General features: G+C 48.2%; 2 protein-coding genes across 2 annotated transcripts; one reads left to right on the top strand and one right to left on the bottom strand.

Annotated features, from left to right (window-relative positions):
* Nucleotides 1-2,203: 2,203 nt before the first annotated feature.
* Nucleotides 2,204-4,699, bottom strand: LOC125509315 (serine/threonine-protein kinase RIPK-like). Its single transcript, XM_048674265.1, has 4 exons — nucleotides 4,214-4,699; nucleotides 3,966-4,101; nucleotides 3,562-3,701; nucleotides 2,204-3,064 (listed from the first exon to the last, which is right to left on the bottom strand). The coding sequence occupies exons 1-4, from the start codon at nucleotides 4,589-4,591 to the stop codon at nucleotides 2,375-2,377; spliced, it is 1,344 nt and encodes a 447-aa protein (XP_048530222.1). The 5' UTR covers nucleotides 4,592-4,699; the 3' UTR covers nucleotides 2,204-2,374.
* Nucleotides 4,700-6,512: 1,813 nt separating this feature from the next.
* LOC125507068 (probable protein phosphatase 2C 37) lies at nucleotides 6,513-11,418 on the top strand. The gene is made up of 2 exons (XM_048671757.1): nucleotides 6,513-6,749; nucleotides 11,104-11,418. The coding sequence occupies exons 1-2, from the start codon at nucleotides 6,513-6,515 to the stop codon at nucleotides 11,416-11,418; spliced, it is 552 nt and encodes a 183-aa protein (XP_048527714.1).
* The last annotated feature ends 3,142 nt before the right edge of the window (nucleotides 11,419-14,560 follow it).

The following is a 14,560-nucleotide window of genomic DNA, read 5'->3' as shown; positions in this document are numbered from 1 at the left end:
CCAAATTAGTGTTTTTCTTTTCCTCTCTCCTTCTAATAATATTGAAATCACCCCAACTAAGATTGGAAGCTACTCAGAACCACAAATACGGACAAGATCTGCCAAGAAATCTGGTTTGAGTTCTGGCTACGCAGCCCCATATACCGCCATCAGTGCCCAATTAAACTCATTGGCCTTCGATCTAACCCGAAACTTGACGGCGAAATCTCCCATAACCACACTTCGGACTTCCAACGTCACACATCTAACCCCAAGTAAGATCCCACCTGATCTTCCTCTCGCGGGAAGGCAGCGCCAATCAAAATCGACACCTCTCGATAAAGTATTTAGGAACTGTGGTGCGAAATTACCCCTTCCTGTTTCTGAAAGGGCAATAAAGTCCAACCTATGTTAAATCGAAGCATCTGCTAGAAATCTTCTTTTAGCCAAGTCTCTTAGACCTCTGCTATTCCAAAAAATCCCTCTCATAATTCATCATGAATTTTTTTGGTCGTACGGTTCCTAGCACTTCTACGCACCGCCGAAGCTGGATAAATCTTTCGCCTCCACTTACGTTTAGGCTTGTTTTGGTCCTCCACCCGGTCCTCACAACCGGGCTCCGTGAACCTAACACTCCGATCCTCGATGGGTGCAACATCCCCTAGGGGTATCGAATCGTCATCCTCCTCTGACTCGGGGAGGGATGGGGCAATATCTGCACAGAAAGTGTCTAGCACTCTGACTCCCAAAACATCAATGTTCGAATCGTTCATAGGTTTTACCGCTGCTAGGTTACGAATCAGTTCTAAAGCACGTCCCGCTTCAAGATCCAGGATATCATTAATGGATTTAGAGATTTCACTATCATCATTATTACCTAGTGAAACTCCTAACTGATTTGCATTATGAATAATCTCATCATTAGAAAAATGCAGAATGGAATTGGAGGTGTTGACCAACATACCAGTAGTGATCTCAATATCACGAAGCTTGGCCGCCCGCTTGGCGCACCTCAGCTACATGTCATCAACATTCGGCCGGTCTTGGAGACGGCCACTCATCCGTTGCCCCGCAGAAACGGGATCCGGAATACCTCCAAACGTGATAACCTCCTCCCGAGTGGCCCTGTTTTGGGTAGGACCTCCAGCCTCACCCCCAACGCACGGCGAGGCTGCAACACCCGAAGAGGCACCACGATCCGCCGCAAGCACCGGCGGGGTCCCCAATGCCCATGGCGAGCGCGGGGGAAGAGAAAACTGGGCCACCTGCCCATGCTCCCCGCCTGACCTGGCCCTTTGACTAGAAGGAGACACGGCCCACACCGCCGTCATCCCCTCCACAGACGAACGAGGTGAAGTGAGCGCGGGAGCCGCCTGCCCCCGCTCCCCACCCGACCCGGCCCTCAGGCAAGGAGGCATTGCGACCACCACGGCCGGCGACGGCTGGAGCAGCCCCTGCAACCAAGCAGGAGACGGCCGGCTCGCGGGGCCCAAGGAAGCCTCAGGCTCGGCCGCCCTGACCAGTATAGGAGAAGAGGGAGCCGAGGCCACCTGCCTGGGTCCCCTCCCAAACCAGCCACGTCGCCAGTCGGCAACACAGAGCCCTCCGCCGTCGTCTTCATCAGTGGCGAAACATCAAAAGGAGTAGGAGAAGGAGGGGCCACCTGCCCATGATCCTCCCCTCCCTCAACCGAAGTCATCATAGTAACCGTCGCCTCCAGGCTCCCATCCAGAGAGGCAGCAGCCACTGCAAAGTCTAGAGGAGGGAGCGAGTGTTCTATCACGTCCTCAGACTCCACGCGATCGCTCCACAACCTAGGAGGAACAAAGCTGGCTCAAAAGAACCGAATCTCAGCGTACTCATCGGCACCATAGCTGAAGACGCAGCCCCAGTCCCGGGCGTCTGTGAGGTGGAACCCGGATCATTGGACGTGAGGTCCAAATTGACATCATTAACTCAGTCCATCAACATCAACTTGTGGTAGGGTTTTCTTCTTGCATTATTTTGCCTCTATTATTTCTTAGGATAAGACAGGCTTTTGTATATGCTCCTGGTTATTTATTTATTTTGGCCGGAATTAACTGAGGATGTCACTTTCACTTTCACTTTCACTTTCACTTGTCAACGATTCATAATGTTGGACCAACTATTTGAAAGTGAAAGTGACATCCTTTTCAAGTAGACCCATTCATTTGCACACATCTTTGAACAAGAAACCCGACCATAATCCAAACCGAACTTTTGCAGGTTTGCCACTATCATGAAGAAAAGAAAGACACACGTCCACAGTTCTAAACAAACGATGTGACACCGTATCACATCTCAATAGTATGTACATATAAATACCTTCTATCTCTACAATCCTAACTGCCTCCCCTATTATACTCTTGAACCACTAAGCCCCTCTTTCCCGGTGGTAACTCAACGTCCTCTGTTGCCGCCGCAACGTACCGGTGAACCCGGCAACATGCCCGTGGTCACCATGGAGCACAATGCCACCATGGATTGCCGACTCGGGGTATTTTTGTCGATGTCTGTCCTGATGGTTCTGGTGATGGTGTTGGTGCTTTTCCTCAACCTTCACCTTCATGTCCATCACCTTGTCCTCTTCAACGACAATGGTGAACACAAACGGTCCCACTGGAAAGAAGTCTTCCATGCCTACTACGGGCTCCAATGCCTTGACGACCTCCCTCATGGATGGTCTCGACTTGGGGTTTTGGCTCAGACACTTGTACGCCACCAATGCAGCCACCTCAGCACCCTTGCACGAGTATTGGCAGTCGAGGGTCGAGTCCATCACCTGGTACAATTTGTTTGATCGTTTGAGGTACGGTCTAGCCCAATCCACTAGGTTTTGCTCTCTTGGTCGTCGTGCACGGTCCACGGATTGTCGTCCTGAGAGGAGCTCCAGAAGCACCACACCGAAGCTATAGACATCGCTTTTGGCGGTTAAGTGGCCCGTCATGATGTACTCAGGCGCTGCGTACCCGTGTGTCCCCATTACACGTGTTGTCACGTGTGTTGCGTCGCCTTGAGGTCCATCCTTGGCCAGCCCAAAGTCTGACAATTTAGTGTTGTAGTCCTGAAATAATAGAAGTTCAAATTTGGTTAGGTGAAACGTCTGGCCAGCCCAAAGATAAGATGAAATAAGAATATTACTGTTTATATGCCTCTAATTTGCAGGTTATTTATTTGTGTAAGCTGGACAGTGATGGTTAGATATGTTTTAATTAGGTGTGTGATGTGGGGGTCAGACAGACTGGATTTCTCAAGCCTGATATGCATCCAAGAACCTTCCTAGTTCTGGTCACGTCAGTGCTGTCTGTGCCATCTAAGACCAGAAATTTTCAAAATGAAATGAGGATTCTAAAAGCATTTTATATTTTCTAAAGTAAAATATTTTGTGGCAAAATAATTTGTGTCAGCCTGGAACTTGGAAGGGACCCAGGCTTATCCTTTTTTCTGTTGGACGTTACAGAAATTATTCAGTCATGGCAGGTGACGTGTTGTCCCCAAATGATGGTGACATTTCAGTTTAGTGTTGGAACTGAAAAAGCCTGAATATTGCGGGTGGCTTACCGAGTCGAGCAAGATGTTGGAGGCTTTGAAATCGCGGTAGATCACCGGCGGGTCGGCACCATGGAGGAAGGCGAGGCCCTTTGCCGCGCCGACGGCGATCTTCATCCTTGTCACCCATGGTAGAGAGCCATTGATGCTACCTGAAGACAGTAGGATATTTCAGGTCAGCTACATGCTGCACGTTGATCAACAGACCAAGACCAATAAGTTTGCACCAACAATCCAGTACTAATCTAATTTTAAAAGAGATATGTTCGTTTGCAAGGCGCATAACTGCTCTCTTATCCCCTTGACTTGACAAAAAGGAAACAGAGAATAAAGGCAGGGAACAGAAACAGATCATCGCTCATGTACTTTTAATTAATTTAACAAATTTGTTGAACTTGTTGGCCTCAGCAACTCACCTTTGAAGAGGTGCTTCTCCAAGCTCCCGGCGCTCATGAACTCGTACACCAGCATCCGGTGTTCGTTCTCGTAGCAGTAGCCGATGAGTTTCACCAGGTTCTTGTGCCTCAGTTGCCGGAGAAAGAAAACTTCAGCCTGGAACAACATGCAAAATATTCCGTCGTCAGTTGGCATCGTGGGCTAATCACCAAGCATTTGATCGACCTTGCACATTCGTGGTCGACAATGAGGCTCTGTTGGCACTCACCAGCCACTCTTGGTGTCCCTGCGTGCCGCACTCCAGGTCGAGGTACTTGACGGCGACGGGCTGCGCGGCCAGCCCGGGGCGGAGGTTGTCGTCGACGGCGCCCTTGTAGACCGGGCCGAACCCGCCGCAGCCGAGGTAGTTGGCGCGCGAGAAGCTCGCCGTCGCCGCGCGGAGCTCGGCGTACGTGAAGGCGTGCAGGTTCGAGCCGGACAGCGTCAGCGACAGCTCCTCCGGTGACAGCGTCCCCGACGAGCTCAGGTTCTTCAGCGGCGATCTCGGGCTGCCCTTATTGCCCCTCCGCGACTCGCAGCGGTCGTCGCCGTCCACGGCTGCCCCGCGGACGCAGCAAGAGAAAGGGTTCCAAGATTGCGCGGCCATGGCGACCTACCAATGCTGAAGGCAACCGAGCAACAGATCAAGGAATGTTCCCGGGAGCTGTGGATGCAGGGGAGCTGCGTTGTGGTGTTTAAGGAGAAAGGTGAGACCTGCCTGAGGAGACAGTTGAGACCTGAGAGGCTGGGCCTTTATATAAGGTGTGGGTGGTGGGTGGTGGGCACTCCACTGGTTCGTTGGCTGCCAGAGGGGTGATGGGTTCGTTGTCTGCCGGAAAACAAAACCACGGCTGATGTGATTGCCGCCAACAGCGGAAGAAGGGAAGCAAAATACTGCTCTGCACTTGTAGCGCACTGTGGGAAGGATTTCTCAATTCTTTTTCTTTCACAAGGGGAAATGATTTCGCAATTTTAATCCACTGGAGACCAAACACATTATTCTCCGAAACCAAGTGACGGTTCCACGATTTGTGCTCTGTTGTATTCCGGAACATCACACAATACTAGGAGTATTAGGTTGTATCGCTTTCCTTATTGAAGGTTTTACTGCTCTTTTAGCGCATGCACGTGCAGGAGTTGGACAGGCTTCTCTGTTTTAGTATTTTCTTTTCTTTAGTTCTTGGTCAGTTTGTACTCCCTCCCTATCATAATATATGACATTTCAGCACTTCAATTTGAGCTGCTAAAAGAGGTAGTACGTATTACTGTTTAATTTAATGAAAAATACCGTAGGATGATTGTTCTATCATTTGTGCTTGAGAAAAAATGGTACTGAAGCCAAGTTACATCCACCAGACACTTTCGTGTGCATCACCAACACAATCACATCAACTAATATGATCTACGATCTAATATATGCCGCACTACTCAAGACCCACTCAACGTGGGAAGAAGGCCATAAGGCCCCCTTTCAACAAGCCTGCAGAACTCCAAACACTTCCCTCCTGCTTAATTTTCCTCAACACTGATGAATTTTAGCGTCTTATATAGCTAAAACTATGTATTTCGAATACCTTCTTTCATTATAAGATCATCTCGGCCGGCCATCTTGTCAGCTAGATTGGTCTCATGAGTCATGACTCTCTGCCAATTCTTCAAGTGTATGACCCACCTCACATGTTCTAGGACTCCCTCCCAATTGTGACCTCGATGGTTGAATTGTATATTTTGTTTTAGGAAAAATTGAATTTGATACCGAGCCTAAACGAGATGTTTTTCTTTGTACTGATACTTAGTGATATGTGGAAGTGATGTAAGTTAACAAGAAAATACATGTAACATTATGTGGAACTTTTGGAAAGAGGGTAACCTCTGCATTTTTAAGCATGAGGGCTTTAAGCCATGGATGTCAAAAGACCTTCATTACCTTAGCGGACATCAGTTTGCTCTATTTGTCATTTTGATAGGCAGTTGATAACAATTTAGGTTTGAACCCCCATAGAATAATCGCCGTGAGTTTGACTTAGCAACGGTGTGATATTGTTTATAATCTTTTTTACATTTTAGAGTATCATTTTTATCAGCTTATATCTAAGTTGTTAACATTTTATTGTGTCTAAATCAATTTTAAAGGGTGCTACCCCGGTTCAGTGGGAAGTACACCTTGGTCTCAGAATAGACTTAGACATAAAAACAATCTTAAACGACTTACGATTAGCAAAAACGTATCATATTTGTAATGCGCGTCGCCTCTGGCGCACGGGGGAAACCCTAACCGCGCCGCCAGCCGCTCTTCCCCCGCTTCGCCGCCGCCGGAGGGGACACCGGCGAAGCCCGCGTGGTGCCCAGGGAAGGTGGCGGCGGGGCGTCCTCGTTGTTCTCGCACATATCTCGCGGCGGCCGGTGGCGATCTCGTCGCAGCCGGTGGCGATCTCGTCGCAGCCGGTGGCGCGCGGCGGTGTTCCGCCGGTGGCTGGCGCCTGCTGCCCGTGGGGCGGCGTCCCTCACGGCGGCGGGGCTGCCCCTGAATGGCGCTTGGTGGTGGCCACATGGCGACGCGCGGGTGGGCCGGATCTGGGATTCCGGTCTGCGTCCTCGTCGTGGCAATGCTTGCCGTTGCCCTCGGCCATGAGGCGTGGTCCGGGATGGGCCGAGTGCCGGTGGTGCTGGCCAGGACGCACGCTGGCAGCGCCCTACTTCATCTCGCGTCGTCTCCCTGGCCAATGGTGGTGGTCATCTTCTTCGTCAGAGATGGCCAGCCAGAGGCTTGGTGATCAGATCTCGAGATCCATCATCTAGTCCCGGCTGCGAGTTGGGGAGACATGGTTGCCGGTGAAAACCGAGCTGTTGGCAGGCGATGGCGGCGTTCTACGCCGTTACCTTGATGGAGGCATCGTCGTGTAACTACTGTTGACCCACTCGTGCTGCTCTGGGGAAACCCTAGGATCTGGTGTTCCAGATCGGACGATGGCGGCACTGCGGTGTCGTTTCTCTCTTGGGAGCATCGCTTGTGGAGCAGCGCTGGAAGTCAGAGGTAGGAGGTGGAGCGGCTTCGTCTTGCACGGAGCTTCGGTGGAGACGTTAAGTCATGCCTGACCAACAGGTGCTATACTTTGTCATGCCTGGTCGGCAGGTGCTACGCACGACAGATCTTTCAAAGACTTCAAGTTGTGTCGGCTGGTGGTACTTGGCAGCATGTTGCTGAGGTGTATCGGTGGCGACCGCGACGTGCACAGCTGTTTGCGCGCAGGGATGAGGTGTTGTTGGCGTCGTGGTGGCGTCGACGATAGCTAGACCGAGCAAGGTTGATGCATCAGTACAGTTCTGAAGATGGAGCGGTGGCAGTTGGCGGCGGCGGCCTCTGAGAGCACGCCGGACCAGCGAGACCCATGCCCGGCACGCGTCCTGGATGGGTCCTTAGGTCTTAGATGTTAGGTTTGGCTGCGATGTCTGTTTGGTATTAGTCCCAGGCTATCTGCGCTCCTTCATCAACTGGATAGGTGTAGCGACAGTTTGTTGCTTAGACGGCGGCTTTAGTCTTACTATGGTATTACTTTGTAAGGTCTTATGAGAATAATTAATAAAGTGGTTGTATGCATCGCCCAGATGCAGAGGCCCGGCGTTATCCTTCTTTTAAAAAAAAACCGTTTTCCCCCATTTATAAAATTTTACCTGGATGACACAATGGATAAACAATCATACCACTTAGGTTTAATACTTTTGTGGACTTGATTTTTTTTATTTACTATAATGGCACGGCCTCGTCTACAGTTTTTCTTGGAAACAAATAAAAGCAGTGCCTTTGCTCTGTATTCAGATATGGCAATTGCAAATGATTTGCATGGCAATTGATGTTGGCAAAGGATGTCAAGTTTAGTTGGCAAGCATGAAAAGCCCGTCTCAGCTTTTTGCCGGGATTTGGCGAGCTTGCAAATTAAAATTTTCATCCTCGCGATAATATAAATTGCCTACAAAACGTTTGACTTGTCATCCCATCCTAGCAAACATCAGCTGAATAGCATTTTTTTACCCTTGACAAAAGGATCTATTCTTAGGATCGTACGGTACATCCTTGACTAGGGGGGCGCGTTAACATCAGAAATGTTTTACAAGCAATCCCAATCGTCCCTATACTCGTGTTTTTCTTTTTTTGCGGAACCCTATACTCGTGTTAGCTAGGGAGTAGGTCGTGTGGATAGGATAGGAGCTAGTTTGAAGGCTGATGCTATTTCATGATTGTTCTCATCTGTCACTCTCTTAATAATGCTATCTGTCTTGTATAATTAAGTTGCAGAAACTGATCTTGATTGTTTCTGGGATCCTTCGGTGCTTGTCCAGTAAACTCATTTTGTTCGACAAATACATTGCACGCAGCTGGATGCCGGTCTGCCGGCGCATGCCATATCTGAACCACCCTGTACAAAATCTTGTTTCAGTTTTTATAGGTTAGATTGGAGAACATCCTGTCCACTGCAGCAAATAATTCATTTTTAAACATGAGGTGACCTACCAGCTTAGCAGAGCTGAAGCAAATGTCTATGCGATGTACTCCCTCCGTTCCAAATTACTTGTCTTGGATTTGTCTAGATACGGCTAGCATTAAAATGAGTCTAGATACATCTGTATCTAGACAAATCCAAGACAAGTAATTCAGAACGGAGGAAGTAGCTGCCTTTGTCTGCCTATCCTATCAGTTGAATTCAGATATGCACAATTGTATTTCTCTAAAATCTCCATAATTTTATACGCCTTAGGCACAACCCATCACGTTTGGAAATGTACATTGCTCGTGGGCCTAAAGTATATTTAATAATTGAAAAAAGTGAGCATACTAGCCTGACGTGCTAACTTACTCCTGCCTGTGCAATTAATTAGCTTATTTCAGAAGCTCCTTCCGAAATATGAAACCACAAGCCCGTTTGGTGTGCAGTCAAAGCAGCTGACCGTTGCACGGCTCGGTCATCTGCTTCGCAATAAAAAAAAAACATGATTAGCGGCAACTTGAGGATGAGATTCAACGAGGGGTAATTTCCAGATCCTTCCGAGAGTCACACTTACTGTACTGGACGATGAAATGTCCTCCGGTTTGAGCTCGCAGCCAAAGGTAAACTCTGCCCTTCTGCTCGGTGTCGCGCCGATGCGCTGCTCGTGTCGCCTTCCCCGTACAGTGCGACGCACCGGCCAAGCAAAGACCTCGTTAACAGATGGTTACCAGACATGTTGAGAGCGATCGTTGCGGATGCATCGCCTCGCCTTTCCATCCAGCATCCAGTCAGTCAATCAGAGCGCCAAATAATGCAATCGACGTAAGTTCCTTCGGCCTGGCGGCCACGTTTTCACGCGTCTCGTTGGCGCGAAGCAGCCACCGAGCGCACGCACGCACGAGCGGATCCGGCGGCGCGCGACACGCGGCGAAGCAGCTCGGCGACACCCATGGCGCCAAGTCAACTACAACTTCAACGAATCCCTCTCGGTGGTTGGTGTGGTGGCCCAGGAAATCCAGCCGGACGTGGCGAGGGCCGGCCGAATTTCGTGGTCAACGAGCGCGCCAGGTGGAGCTACGCTTCGCGGCAGCATAGCGCAACGGCGTCCGGTGGAAAAGCTGTCGCACCACCACCACCACCGTCAGTCCGCCACCGCGAGCGACGAGCGACGGACATGTGCAGGGTCGTGAGCGCGTCCGAGGAACGTGTCTCACGTTCAGCCGACGTGCATCGTCCCCCCGGCCCCGTTTCTTTTCCATACGACACCGCCGTCCTCCGGCAAGGCGCGCGAAGATTCGTATTTCATGCGTGGGCTCCAGTCTCCAGAGTCTAGTGTTGCTACGCCAGCCCAGCCAGGTGGCGGATGGAACGAAGCACAGAGCGTTGCACCTAAACTTTGGGCTCGTTCGTGGAACGATGAAAAGAAAGCGAGGTCTGGATTTGGTGGGTTGTTGAGGCAAGCCCAGGTTGCCGATGCCGAGACGACTTTGCATCATGCCGTCATCGGTTGACATCGAGAGCAAGCGGCGCGCGCAAGAAAGTGGTGCATCTGCACTCCCGACCGACCGGCCTGCGTGAGGAATACTACGAGCGTACAGCGACTTATTCAGTTGTGTTCAAGAATAATGATGACTACATACAAGCTCCCCGCAGAAAAAAAACAGAGACTTCATACAAGGTTTGATATGATTGAACCAATGAAACGAACTTAGAAGAAAATAGTCAAATCCATCCAGGTATCATGTATGCCACCCGCAAAAAAAGAAGAATAATGTATCATGTATGCATTAGCATTAGCATTAGCATTGTACCATGATAAGCTGACTAAAACCATGCATCTTCCCTCCGAGGTGAGTAGGTTTTTTTCTTCTTTCGAATATCTTTTTCTTTTTTGAGGATTCCTGAGAGATAGTTGAGTAAAACCATCTGACGATGACATATTTAGCCCGCAGAATCAGTTAGAGACATTCCAACCTATATCAAATCAAATGATAAGAAAGAAAGAAAAAAACAGTCCATTCTCTAAAGAGGTGTATAACTGAAGGGACAATGTGCGTTCCGCCTACTGTCCCCTGTTCGGAATTGGATTTGGCCGTCTTCTTATTCTTCATTTCTGCACACAACATTATACGTACAACACATTATTGGACTAGTAGTAGTTTAGGGTTAAGGCCTTCTTTGGTTCATAGGATAGGAATTTTATAGGAATAGAAAAATCATAGGAAGTGAGATGACATGCATGTCAATTAGAAAGAGATGTCATTTGGTGCATAGGATAGGATTTTTTCCATTGAGTCTAGGCTAATGTTTTTTTCCTTCAAAACGTGAAGGATTGATTATTTTTCTCTATAGGAAATTCATAATTTTGAACTAAGTTTTAGGAGTATTAATTGTTGCTATTGTGGTCTTTAATTCCTCTTTAAAAACTTTTTTTTTCTGAAATTGTAAGTGTAGATCTTGATTCGCAAAAAGAAAAGAAAAGAAAAGAAAAGGCAAGTGTAGATCTTCATATGTGCTATATATATATGAATTATTGGTAAGTTGGTCTTAGACACATCCTATCAGTTTTGTGTGGAAGTGGCTCCTGATAACTTAAGTAGTAATGATATACTTGCAGGGCACAGGGTCCTAAAAGCCAGAAGTGATATGCGAGCCAGAGATCAGCATAACCGAAAGGTGCGAGGAGGACGACTGCCTGATCCTCGCCAGCGACGGGCTGTGGGACGTGATCTCCAACAAGGTGGCGTGCGACGTGGCACGACAATGCCTGGAAGATGGGAGCCCGACGAGAGCTCCAGCAGCCGGGAGCAGCAGCAGTGCACCGGCAGTTTCGCAGGAGGAAGAGCCCCGGTGCTTCCGCGCGGCGGCCGTCCTCGCGAGGCTGGCCCTCGGGAGGGAGAGCTCCGATAACATTAGCGTGGTGGTGGTTGATCTGAAGGTGAGGGGTTAATTAGCTAACCTAGCTAGGCAGATGAGATCACCACCATATCCATATCTCCTTAATTTGCAGCTTAGACCGACTTGGTAGCTAGCTAGTCTTGGCAAGCAAAGCTCTGTGAGGTTTTCTTTTCTTTTCTTTTCTTTTCTTTTCTTTTCTTTTCTGGGGCTAGTTTTTGGGTTGGTTTTATTCGGCCAAAAAGAGTCTCTTCTTCTTCTTCTTCTTCTTCTTCTTCTTCTTCTTCTTCTTCTTCTTCTTCTTCTTCTTCTTCTTCTTCTTCTTCTTCCTCTTCTTCTTCTTCTTCTTCTTCTTGGTAATTTGGAATGGACGATGAGATGAAAAAGGGACACAGACAGACAGATGGAAAGAAGTAAAAAAGACTTGTATAAATGGATGATTGCAAGCAAATGTACATACAAAATATTTTGCAGAGTCAATGGGTTGTTGATTTCCTGAATTTGTGGTTGGTACCAATGGAGGTTTAATTTGTACTAGACATTTTAAAGCATGCTTATAAATTCTGCAGTCGCTGAAAGAAAGAAAAAAGAGAAATGATCTTCCAAGAGCAACCGATTGATGTTGGAGGTGATTCAGATAAGTTTGGAGCAAATCTTTCCTTTCTATATGGTTTTGCTCATTATGTACTGTATTCCTGGATCGTGGGGTCAATTCTCTGCTCCAAACTCAAGAAACCTGTATTGTATTGTATTGTATTGTCTGACGAAACTGAATTCTTCTAACAGCTTATATATACACTTACAACTGACGAAACTGTATTGTATTTTTTACAACTTGGACAGCAGCTGTAAAGTAAACTGGCATGCCCCGACCACGACGAGGTGGTGGTGGTCTACTACGGGCAGGGGAGACGGCGCTCCCCTCGTGCAGGTGCAGGTGGCGTAAAGAGGAGGAGGAGGAGGAGGAGGTGCAGGTGATCGGCAACGGCAATGGCGCGTCGGCGGCCGGCGGAGGTGCAGGTGATCGATCCACCAGCAGCTGAAGAAGTTGATCCTCGGTCTTAACATATGATCAGAATATATATATATAATCTATATTGAAATATTTAAAAAAAAATTATATTTAAGAACGGAGGGAGTACATGGCTAGCTCCGTCAGTGGCGGAGTTTGAAGCCCATTGTTGGGTGGGCTAGATGGGCCAAATAGAAGAAAACAGACTGTGGCTGGTGTTCCAAGGCCCAAACAAATTAGTGTACAAACTGCAAAAAGCTGGGTGGGCCATGGCCCATTCGGCCTTGCCGTGGCTCCGCCAGTGAGCTCGTGGAAGCTCTCCATTAAAAAGGCAGCACGTTAAGCCGGGCTAGCTAGCTGGATCGATAGCATCAGTACGAACGTTAACGACGAAGTGGAGTGCACATTGATCAGAATTAAATCATAGTACTAGTAAGACATGTACTACCATATAATTAAGATGGTAATTATAGGTCGTCTCCTATTTAGAGTTGTGTTGAGGTGTGAGTAGCATGCATGCAAGCACCGATCTATATCAAGAAAGGCATATGTACGTATGTACGAATGCTAGCGTACGTAGGCTGTTTAATCCGGCACCGAAACGAGGAACGTACGCTGCTACTAATATGGCCGGGAGTTCCAAGGAGGTGTGACAAAACCAAAAATGGGATGGACGGCCACCAACTACTCCCACCCGGATCGGACCACACTGTCGCGTTCGATCCTGACACTACACGAATGCACCGTCGGTTGATCGGCTCAAGACTACTCCCTCCGTTCGGAAATACGTTGTTGTATAATACAACCATTTATAGGACAAGTATTTCCGAATGGAGGTGTACAAAGTAGATCGTGAATGTGATCGGACTGACAAATGAATCTTTAAATATATACTTTTTTGAAAGGCATTTGCCATGACTTTTGTGCGCCGTTGACGGTTCTGGCCGAGGCCAAACCAAGATTTCGCTGGCAAATTCGTGCTCATCTCCGGCTAGATCAAAGTGTTTATGTGGTTTGTGTATAAACAAGTTATTTTAACTACGAATAATTTGGCAAAACGCAATTGGACAGGATCTTCAAGATGTAGCTTTTGTGACCAACATGAGTCAATCAAACTCCTTTTTCTGGATTGCCCTCTGGCAAAAATACTGTGGCGGTCGGTTCATATTCAACATCACTCCTCCGAACTCTATCAACACGTTATTTGGGACGTGGCAAGATGAGATAGATTTCACAACAGCGAGACACATTCGTGTAGGAGTATGTGCTTTATTATGGGCAGTCTGGAACTGCAGAAATGATTTGGTCTTTAACAGAACAACAAATATTTATTTTTTTGCAGGTTATTTTTCGAGCCACTGCATTGATCCGCATGTGGTCGCTACTCACTCCGATGGAGGCTAGGGAGCGTTTGGTTACTGGATCTATCAGATGACAGATGGTAGCTCAGGGTATTTTCAACCGATTTGGATAGCGGTCATGTAATAGGATAGGCATTTAGTTCCTATCGTTTTTGCCAGCCGGTTGTGGCTTCTCTTTTACTTTTTAGCTCTTTGTGATCCTTTTGTTCCTTGATTGAGACAACAAGACTTGTGTAAGACCTTTTGTTTATTAATAATTATGGCCATATGCATCGTTCTGATGCAGAGGCTGGGGCGAACCCCCCTTTTTGAAAAAAAGATCAACAGATCGACCTCCTTCGTCATCCAGCATGCCCATGGATGACGTGGGCCACCGGGAAACCATACGACCGGAACTGCACCACCGCCAGGAACCACCATCCCGCCTGGGTGAGCCATCGACGACGGAGGGCCCGCCACCGCTGCGCCGCCGACGCCGGACGACGCACTCGTTCAGGACACGCATGTGGATATCCACGACAACCGCATCCCGGAGCCGCGGCGGAGGAATGCTGTAACACCCCGGATATGATTTACCCAATATGTAATCCAACTCTTGCCGTTTCCGGCCTTAAGTTATTTTATTTTCTCGGGTTCGGGTCTTTGCCTCCGTGTGTTGTTATCGTTGTCATGCATCTCTTATCATGTCATCATGTGCATTGCATTTGCATACATGTTCAACTCATGCATCCGAGCATTTTCCCCGTTGTCCGTTTTGCATTCCGGCGCTTCGTTCTCCTCCGGTGGTCATTTCTACCTTTCTTTCATGTGTGGGGATTAAACAT

The sequence above is a fragment of the Triticum urartu genome, chromosome 5 (genome assembly GCF_003073215.2).
Source record: "Triticum urartu cultivar G1812 chromosome 5, Tu2.1, whole genome shotgun sequence".
Lineage (NCBI taxonomy): Eukaryota > Viridiplantae > Streptophyta > Magnoliopsida > Poales > Poaceae > Triticum > Triticum urartu.
The sequence above is the reverse complement of the archived record's forward strand: the minus strand, read 5'-3'. Positions and strand labels throughout refer to the sequence as shown.